At 36.0% G+C, this 10,362-nt stretch overlaps 1 protein-coding gene across 2 annotated transcripts; it reads right to left on the bottom strand.

The window, feature by feature from the left end:
* Window positions 1-351: 351 nt before the first annotated feature.
* GPRC5D (G protein-coupled receptor class C group 5 member D) lies at window positions 352-9,368 on the bottom strand. Of its 2 annotated transcripts, XM_051961285.1 has the most exons (4): window positions 9,286-9,368; window positions 7,279-8,204; window positions 3,051-3,118; window positions 352-2,050 (listed from the first exon to the last, which is right to left on the bottom strand). In XM_051961285.1, exons 2-4 carry the CDS (start codon window positions 8,156-8,158, stop codon window positions 1,979-1,981), a joined length of 1,020 nt encoding a protein of 339 aa, XP_051817245.1. In that variant the 5' UTR covers window positions 8,159-8,204; window positions 9,286-9,368; the 3' UTR covers window positions 352-1,978. The 2 variants fall into 2 exon arrangements, with proteins under 2 accessions (XP_051817245.1, XP_051817246.1); XM_051961286.1 differs by lacking the exon at window positions 3,051-3,118.
* Window positions 9,369-10,362: the final 994 nt, after the last annotated feature.

Here is a 10,362-nt window from a genome sequence, read left to right as displayed (position 1 = left end):
TAATCATTCTGTCCTCCACAATAGTTGTTCGAAATGTTCTTTTCTCCTCAAACCCTGTCTCTGTCTTTGTCACTGTCTCCTTCCCTCCCTCTCTCCCTCCTTCCCTCTCTCTCTTCCTTTCTTCCTCTCTCTGTTCCTTCCTCCCTTCCTCCCTTCCATCCTTCCTCCTTTGGTTCCTTCCTACTTGGTTTCTTCCTTCCTTTCTTCCTTCTTTCTCTCTTTTCCCTTCCCTCCTTCCCTCCCTTCTTCCCCTCCTCTCTCTCTTCCCCTGGAGGACAATAAAGAAACACATAGGTAATAGTATAAATACTTTATAGCATATTACTGATAAATTGTACAAGAGAAGTGACTTAAAAGGTATTATTAATTAAATATATAACCAGAAAAAGATGTGGAATGGTTACATATCAAAAGAACAGTACCCACTGGACAGCTCTGCTGACTTAATGTCAAGAGATCTCAAGGAAGGCTTCTACTCTGGTGATTGATCTTTTTTCCCTACCCTTCTAACTCACCAAGAAAATTTGCAGGAGAACAAGTGGCTAAGTTCCCACAGGATGAGAAGCCCTGGATAGGTTGTGAATTATACCATTGGAAAGAATACCCAGAAGAAGTTTGAGATCATAAATTCACTGATGTTTTCCATAAGATATTCCCTCCAGGACCTAGAAAAGAGTCTAGCATAGCCAAGTAACATGACACTAAGTAACATTTGTTAAATTGAAATGAACCAAAGTTCTGATCAGAGATTCTTTACCCAACCAGTTAACCTGTACTGTACTTTAAGTCGGTCACAACAGTACTAATGCTTTATTTATAGATATTTGTATTTTTCCCCGCTCAGTAAATTTAAATATATTAAATTATCTGGTAAACTGATTATCTGATAAACTAATTCTTAGTGTTCGATGCTATATTTAACATGAAACAGTATAGCAAAACACTTTTTAAACCTTAAAGCACTATATGAATGTTGCATGTTATAGAATATTGAAAATGTATAAGAAATAAGGAAATACATTTTCAACAAAATCATGTTGATTTCCTAGACACGTGGTGAACTTCATGAAGGCGTCACAATTAGTTCAAAGGCATATGTGTTAGAAACACCAAGCCAGGATGACATTTCATATTCACTATTAAAAGTTCTTTATAAGTATAATTTGGCTTGCCTTTGCTTCTGGTGTCACTGATTCATCAAACAAATCACTGACCTTATTCCAGGTTTGCTGCTATTCTAGTCAGTCATACTATGGGACTAAAACTTCTAAAGATTCATGCCAATGTAGTTTGGATTACCAAGTTCTAATGGAATGATAGAGACCCCTAAAATTTTAGGCACAGATTATGATTCCTTTAGGCTAAAGACAGGAGTCATATTATTAAGAGCAGATAGGAGGTGGAATCTAATCCTCCTTTTTTGCCATATAAATAGAATGACAATTCTCTTAAACAAGAGGATGGTGGGTCTATCAGGACAAAACAACCTCACACAATGCCAAGAAAATTATCTTTGAAGTTAGAAGAATTGGGTTTGATTTCTGACTCTGCTATTTATTGACCATATGGTCAAATCACTTTCCCTCTCCACGCCTTTGTTTACTCATTCATAAAATAAGTGAGCTTAGCTAATACTTGCTTTAAATTCTACCAATCAAATTCCGTGTTACATCAGAAATTGCTTCTAAGGAAAGTGAATTTCTCAGTGATATAAATGAACAAAAAGAGACTCAGTTAAGATAGAACAGGCAGCAAAGTTGTAATTTTTCTATAAGGTAAATGAATTTTTTTTTCATGCAGAACTGTTAAAGAGGCTTCTCGAACATCAGGAAAGAAGCAAGGTGAGGCAGGTACTTCATTTGCATGATGCTTTCTTGAAATTCAACTGCAATGCTGATATCGTATTGCAGCCCATTAATTGTATGCTTAGATAGCTTCTGTCTTTCTCCCAAATTCTCCTTGCTGCTTCTTGGTGCCTTTATAATCCCGTATTCTGGTGGAGGTTGACTTTGGCCCGGGGAATGTAATACTCTTGATTTGGATCAACAGCCTACAAAGGAAGAAATGTCCCCATTATCCTTCAAAGCTGAATACAGAGAAATGGGATACTGCACACAACTCCGTTGTCTCCACTTACCATTTTTTGAAGGAAACAGATTCAAACTTTCCTCCCAAATGTGCCTTACTCACCTTCTTCCCTGTTTCCTCAACCATTGACCATAATCTTTTGGGAAGTTTCTTCAATGGCTAATTCATGGAATTGAAAACTAAGTGAAAGAATTATTGGATTGTAGGAGAGTTAAATTTCCTTTATTCTGTGTGAGAGATTGAAAAGGCATCTCTTAAGGAGTGAAATGCTAATACGTTTCTGCTAAAGTCATTTTGAAGTAAAATTAGGCTAGTCCCCATTTAATCTATCACAAAGATCAGTTTAGCTACATGAGCTAAGGGGAATTCACTATATATGGTTGTTGATTTTCTTCCCTCATTCTCCCCATCTCCCCAACTGAAAATATTCCTCCTAGGCTTTTTTTCTTTCTTTCTGGTATTGGCTTATCTTATTGTGGATAGATGTTATCTCCTATTCTCCCTACCTGGAATAGCTAGGTTGCGCAGTAGATAGAGCACTGGACCTACAGTGAGGAAGGATTAAGTACAAATTCAGCCTTAGACATTTATTAACTGTGAAATCCGGAACAAATTACTTATTCTCACTAGTGTCAGTTTCCTCATTTGCAAAATGGGGATAGTATAAATCTACCTCCCACTGTGCCCCCTAGCTACTCCAGGATTATCTTTGAACTTGATTTCCCCTTTAAAAATGTTGGGAGAAGGGAAAAGAACATTTATAGTGTGTGATTTATTCTTACTGTAGCCCTTAGCAATTGCCCTTGTATCTGCAAAATCCCAAGTCAGTTCTTGCCTTCTTTTTATCTGGTTGTGACCTTTATATCTCTTATATACATAGAGCACATAAAAATGAAATGTAAGGGCTTCATTTGGTACTTAATTGTGCTCCTGTCTTAGTGAAATTAGGAGAGTACATTTACCTGTACTTGAATAGGGGTACCACATGATGTTAGTGCTATATCTTCCTCAGCTCCATCACTGTCTCGGGCTGAAAGCCAAAGAGGCACTGGGTTAGCATCAATCATTCGAAAAAATATCATATTAGAGCTATAAAGAGACCCAGTGATCTACAAATAGCCTCTTCTAGCCTTCAAACCAAGAGAGTGCTTTAGTAAGGAATACTTAGCTTGAAAAGAAGGGAGATTGGCTTTAAAAAAAAAGTGAAATGGAGTGTGCTTATTTGCAAAGACACTTGTGATTTATTACTTCATATTAAGGATAAGGACACCTAATGCTGCAACATAGAAACAAAAGAATGTAAAGTCCTTCAGATTAGGGGGTTTTCTTGTTGTTTTGTATTCTCAGTGTCTAGAATAGTGCCTAGGAATCAATAGGCACTTATAAATGCTAATTGAATTAGTTTGATATATAAGCAGGAGAATTACAGTGGTTGATTAGGATGCAATTTTTTTTTTGGTCCTTTTGACAAAATGTTTTCTTAAGAAAAAAAGTTGTGACCCATGTAACAAGTGACTAAAAGCACTGATTCTGGAGTCAGATGATCTGGATAAAAATTCTTCCTCTAATGGTTTCTATTTGCATTATTTGGGCAAGTAATTTAACCTCCCTGGATCTCAGTTACCCTCTCTGCAAAATGATCGACTTGGGCTAGATGATCTCTGAGGTCTCTTCAAACTTGAGATGTATTGCTCTTTGATGATATTGTGTGTTCTTATATAATCTATAACAAAGTGCTTACTGTCTTAAGGAAGAGGAAGGGAGAAAAATTTGGAGTTCAAAATCTTATTTTAAAAAAGAATGTTCTGTAATGGACTACCTGCCATCTAGGGGAGGAGGAAGGGGAAGGAGGGGAAAAGTTGGAACAGAAGATTTTGCAAGGGTCAATGTTGAAAAATTATCCATGCATATGTTTTGTAAATAAAACGCTAAAATAAAAAAAATGCTGGAGCAGCTAGATGGCACAGTAGATAAAACATTGACTCTGAAGTCAGGAGGACCTGAGTTCAGACACCACCTCTGACATTTAATACTTCCTAGCTATGTGACCCTGGACAAGTCACTTAATCCCAATTGCCTCAGCAAAAAAATAAAAAATAAAAATAAAAAATGTCAAAAAAATTAAAATGAAAAATAATACAGTGTGCTCTTTTCTTCCAACATTGTTTAGTAAGTTTGGCAACTAGTTTTACCATTATTAGATGATATAATGTACTAGATTCTTGCCCTTGTACCCTAGGAAATAAATTGAATATATGATTTATGATGAGGAAATAAGTCTCATGGGAAGAAATTTTCTTTTAGAACCAGATTTCATCAGGTCACCCCATGAATCATGCTATTTTAAATCTTTCAGCTCTGATCATAGCTTTGGTCTACTTTATAAAAAGTTGAGACTTTCTTACTTTCAAAATCAAATGAAGACCATAACTGCTCCTGGTATGAACCATTTTTGTATAACTTTTATGTATTCATCTTGTTGTAGCTTTTATTTATCTTATTGATTGTATGGGATGTTAAGTAAACTGAGAACAAGGATTTCACTTATTTTTGTACAGACCTTTCCTAGAACCTAGAACTCAATTTATTTTAACAAATGTATATTATAAGAAATATAAGGTATCATTCCTTCAAATCATCCTACATTGTCAGATTCTACCTAAGTCTAGTAGGAAAAAAAAGTAGTAAAAATCTTCCTGACATCTCATTCATTTAGCTGTTGCTTTATTTTTCTTGCTTTAGTTTTAAAACTCTCACTTGGATTTTTACTGTGATGTTTCATAAGCCCAAACCACTTAATCTATATTACATGCAGGAAGTCACTTCACTTATCTTAGCCTTAGTTACCTTCTCTGTAAAATGGGTATAATAATAGCACCTACTTCAAAGAAGTTTTGTGAAGATCAAATAGGACAAATAATGCAAAACATTTTGCAAATCTTAAAGTACATTATGTAGGTGCTAGTTATCATTAAATTAATAAAGTTACTTGATTGAATGTCAAGTTGAATTATTTGGAAAAGGAAGAATTTTATAAGGTCCTAATAAATAGCTTTCATACAAAGGGATGATCAATCAATCAACAATGTTTATTAAGTGCTTACTATGTACTAGGCATTGTGCTAAGTGATGGGGATAAAAAAAGAAAGTCAAATCCATGTCTTCAAAGAGTAATGGAAGAGGCAACAGATAAATAAATAAACAAATAATTGAATGAATGAATAAATAAATAAATAACAAATAAGATACATCCAGAATAGAAGGAAAGCAACTTCAAAAGGAAAGATGAAAGTGCCTGGATGAGGGCACCGGGAAGGCCTCCGGCCAAAGATGATCTTTGAGCTAAGTCTTATATAAACTTGGGATGTCAAGAGGTAGAGATGTGCAAGAGAGATCATTCAACCCTTTGGGACAAACAATGAAAAGGCATAGTGATCATACACCAAGTAGGATGGTATTTCTGGATTGTAAAGTGCAAGGATGGAGTGAAGAGTGTGAAGAGAGTGGAAATGTAGGAAGAAGTAAGGTTGTGTAGAGTTTCAATGCTGAAGGACTTTAATTCAAATCCTGGAGTTATAGGAAATCCCTGGGCTTTACTGATTAAGGATGGTAACATGGCCATAAAAATCATTTTGGCAGTTGTATAGTTTAGATTCAACTAGCATAGTGGCCATATGATTGGAGAAAGGATCATCTGTTATCATATGCTACACTCCTATACAAGTGTTTGCTTTTTAAGAAAGCAAAAGCAAACAAACCTATGCTTTGTTGCCCTCTTATCATTAGCTTATCCATCATAAACTTGTATTTGAACATAGCAAATCTTGTTTGTTTTATTGAAGTTACACTATAAATGAGTAATGTATAGTATTAATGTTGGAGACATAAAATTGACTTGATAGAGTTAATAGAGAAGTATGAATAAGCCTTATTTTGAAGTTATATTTATAATTAGCAATGGATTTAAAACAATTTTAGGAAGTGTCACCTACAATTTCACAAATTGGTGCCTCTATGTGTTCAAGGGAAGGTTTTCATTAGTCATTGTTTGAGTGTGATGAGCACACCTTTAGCTGTACAAGATATTAAGTAATTAAATTAAATATCTAGGAGGCTTACATTCTATAAACTTACCTGTAAGAAATGAATTTCCTATTGGAAAATGAAAATTGTGGCTAAGCAGTAGCATTATTATCAGCCCCCAATTCCCAAAGAAGCTGCAGGGTTATAGGATTTCTATGAACTTGAATGTCTCAAGCAATCTTACTACTGGATCTAATAGTAAAATCATTTAGTTCAATGGCCTTAATTTTAAAGGTAAAAATTCTAAGGCTTAAATAAGTTATGTGACTTGTTTATGCTCCAACAGGCAAGAAAAAAAAAGATTTAGGATTTGAACCCAGATCTTTTGACTCCAGAGCTAATACTCTTTCCACTGTACCATATTTCTGAACTTGTCCCTTAGGAAAAGATAAATAGGAAACTTGGTCTTAAATCAAAGAACTGTAACTAATCTCTGGAATAGAAAGAAAATGTGATCCAAACATAGCAAAACAAGTCCTTCCCTCCACCCCGTAGTAAGATTTACTTATTGGAGTTTTTATACAGGACTCCTGATTTAAACTTTCTTCTTTCTTCTTAGAAAAAATTTACAGTGTTTAAAATGCTAAATACCTTCCTAATAACTCCATTTCAAAAGATCAGATCTATAGAAGCCCTGGGTCTTGTGACTTTAATAAAGGTATATTTAAAGTTAGTCGTGTAAAGCTCACATTCAATTTGGGTCAATTTACTTTGAGTTATTTCTAGATTTGATGTTTGCATTTAATAGCCAAGCAGCTGGCTTAACCATTCTATGTCACTACAGCTTCACAGCTCCAACTTGATTTGACATCTGGGAAGAATATCTGCTTTAAATACCTATCCACATACCCTTAGAGTCAAACTGTTCTTCGTTGGTGCCAGTGATTCATTTCCTTTTTGATCCTTCTATGATGTTCTATATTTTGAGGAAATTGATTTTTTGGGGGGGTTTATGTTTAAATAATTCCAAGGATCTCCATTTCTATGCATGTACTGTTGAATCACAATCTTTTCTAAAACTTACCTTAATCTGCATATTCCTTAAAATTAATCAGCTTGTTCCACTCTATCATCACCCCATTGTACAGAGGTCTATCTTTTATTTACCTCGAGAATGATCCTGGGTCTCCATTTTGAAGCTCTGCTGGTATGTTGGAGCTTGGAAAGCATTGTCCTGCTTACACGAACAGTAGAGACTGTAGAACTCAGGCACAATGTAAGTCAGCAAGAAGACCCAGGCGTTGGTGACCAGGGCAATGCAGATGACAGGATCATCCCATGTGGGCTGCTGTTGTAGTTGGGGATTACCTCTTAAGAGCATAGTGATCCACACCACCCAGATAATAATTGAGAAAACCATAGTGATGAAGATATAAGTACCATGGCACTTCCAGGCTTCACAGGGGCCACAGAAGATGGCCTTGGATACAAAGAAGGTTAGGACCATCAGGAAGAGGACATAGGTTAAAAGAGCAACAAAATCTATGTTGAGTTGATAAGGGGTCATATATATAAACATTGGACCTCGGTTCATCATGAGGGTGACATATTCAATGGCGATGACTATCTGTAACAGACTGAAACCAATAGCAATGCCCAATAATATTGGCCATGAGAAGCAGCCTCTTCCCCGAACTAACTTCACCAGGTTAGAAGCATGGGCCAAAAGGCAGGAATAACAGAGAGCAAAGAGGACACCAAAGAGAAAGTAGCGGACAGGGCCAGTCTGCAGATTGAGTCTGACGATGAAGGCGAAGGTGAGACTGAAGAGACCCAACACACTCAGGAGGAAGACAAACTGGGTGGGAAGGATGCACCATCGATTGCAGTCTTGAACTTTATGCATGAGCCAGAGAAATGCCAGGAGGAACAGAACTGATACAACAATCCCTATGGCTGCCAGCGACTCTAAAACAATGCCCCAACCTTCGTTGGTGTTACAGAGGAGATAGTAGTCATTGGTGGTCTCAAAACAGTCTGAAGACATGGTGGCATCTAAGTGGCACCAAACAGAATATTCTTCTCAGAGAATCCTGCAGAAACACACTGACAATCAAATTTGGGGAAGATACATCATTGCTTTCCACCCCCAAAGACCTGCTGTTAGTTGAATTCTATAACCAAATTCAACAACAACAACATGGGAGTTAAGAAGTGAAAGCTTTAAAAATCATCATTGAGAGAACCCAAGTATTTATGCTAACTTAGCTTAATCTTTTCTTTGCTGGGAAAACAAATACATGAAGAATCAATTAGACTCCAAAAAGTATAAGTGTTTTCTATACCAAAGAGCAGGCATACAGACAATCAAATACATATTACATATTACAAATCTTTTAAATGTGATGGGAATTTTTGGAAAGAGAAAAAAATGCTCCTAAGTACTAAGAATTCATCTCTTTTAAATGAGAAAACCAAAAAAAGATTTCATTGATGGGACTCCAGCTTAACAGGATCATGTTCGTGTCATTTTTTAAAAATTGGACTTGTCCTATTGAATGTTACACAAAACCTTGAATTTTTCACAAAATGGGTAGGAGAATCTTTGTATTTGGGCTGGTTTTCCAGTTATATCTTGCTCCTGACCCATCTCTTTTGAAATTAAACTGAGATCATGGGAATATTTTCAACACTGCCTAAAGTTTCTGGTCTCCATATTATCCATAACTTAAAAGAGAAATTTTCCCAAATGTTTCAATAACTGTTCATTTCAGTGTAAACCAATTAACATTTGTAAATTCTTTGTTATATGGTCAGCTAAAAGTAAATGACTTAGTATCTGCTCTTAGAGAATTTAAAGCATTACAGAGTATCAAGACAGATCTGAAAAAAATTCCATGAATTTTTGGGAAAGAGAATACATTTCTATTGAAAACTGCTATATATTATATAAGCATATGTATATGTGTGTGTGCACATATACATCCATACATATCAATATGTATACAAATACATAGACGTGTGTATACATACATACATACATATATCTATCATCTATCTTTCTATCTATCTATCTATCTATCTATCTACCCTTCCCTTCATATTTTCACCTATTGCCTCCCAAGTCAGGAAAATTCAGCAGATCTAGATTCATAAGTCATACTTTGAACTTACCTTTCCTGTGTCCTGTCTGCAAGCTGAGGCTTCAGTGGCTGTGAAGATGTAGTTTTCAATGAGTAAGAATGGGACAACCAAACTCAGTGGCTTTAATCTCTCCCCAAATGGGCGGGTAAAAGAGAAGGCCCTCACCCAAGTTCCTTCAGCAGCTATTAAAAACACATGCACACACACATACACACATACCTGGAGGACACACCCATTCCAGTTCCACAGCAACCGTTCTCTAGGGAAGTCCTTGGTGCATTCTTACAAGTCAGAGGGTCTTACCCAAGTTTGGGAGAGAATTAAATATATTGGTTTCTGATTGACTGAAAGAACCTAGGGAATACGAGTGCAAGTGAATCTATGGGAATCACAATTCCCATGATTCCAGAAGATTTTAGGAAGATAATATAAACATAAAATGATGACATTTCTATTACTCTCTGCCTGAAATCATAACAAAGGGATTTCCAACCAATTCCCTACCGTTTATTTATGAATCGGGGAGAAAAAGTATATCCATGTTTCCAATATGTGCTAATGAGAATTTTTTAAAAAGATTGTTAGAATCACTAGATAGAGGAAGAATTATAACCATGAATAAAGATAGCCCTAAGTAAAATTACAAAAGAATTGTATTTGCCTTCTCTTCTTTTGGAGTACCCTCTTCCAATCCCCAGTTTCCCTCTAACCCTTCCAGACACAGAAGCAAATTGAGGTAGCTGAGTGGTGCCATGGGTAGAGTACTTAATCTGGAGTCGGGAAGACTAAGTTCAGATCTGGCCTTAGATATTTACTAGCTATGTGACCCTGGGCAAATCACTTAACCTTGTTTGCCTCAGTTGCATCAACTGTAAAATGAGGATAATAACCACATCTTCCTCCCAGGATTGTTGTGAGGATCAAATGACATATATTATGAGATAATATTAAAGGCTTAGCACATAATATGAACTATATAAAGGCTTATTCCTTACCCCGACCCTTCCCACTGCCTCAAGATGTCTAGAGATCATTATAGGAAAATACATAGATTGACTGTTTCTGTATTTTCTTCCACATTATAAATCTATCTTTTCCTCTGCACAT

Source organism: Antechinus flavipes, chromosome 5, assembly GCF_016432865.1.
Source record: "Antechinus flavipes isolate AdamAnt ecotype Samford, QLD, Australia chromosome 5, AdamAnt_v2, whole genome shotgun sequence".
Taxonomy (NCBI): Eukaryota; Metazoa; Chordata; class Mammalia; order Dasyuromorphia; family Dasyuridae; genus Antechinus; species Antechinus flavipes.
This window is presented reverse-complemented; position numbering and strand designations above follow the sequence as displayed.

Coding starts and splice junctions, on each gene's coding strand:
- GPRC5D (XM_051961285.1), bottom strand. CDS start 8,158: ATGTCTTCAGACTGTTTTGAGACCACCAATGACTACTATCTCCTCTGT. Junction 3,119..7,278: donor GACCCAGGATCATTCTCGAG/GTAAATAAAAGA, acceptor TTTGGCTTTCAG/CCCGAGACAGTGATGGAGCT. Junction 2,051..3,050: donor GTACCCCTATTCAAGTACAG/GTAAATGTACTC, acceptor CTTCCTTTGTAG/GCTGTTGATCCAAATCAAGA.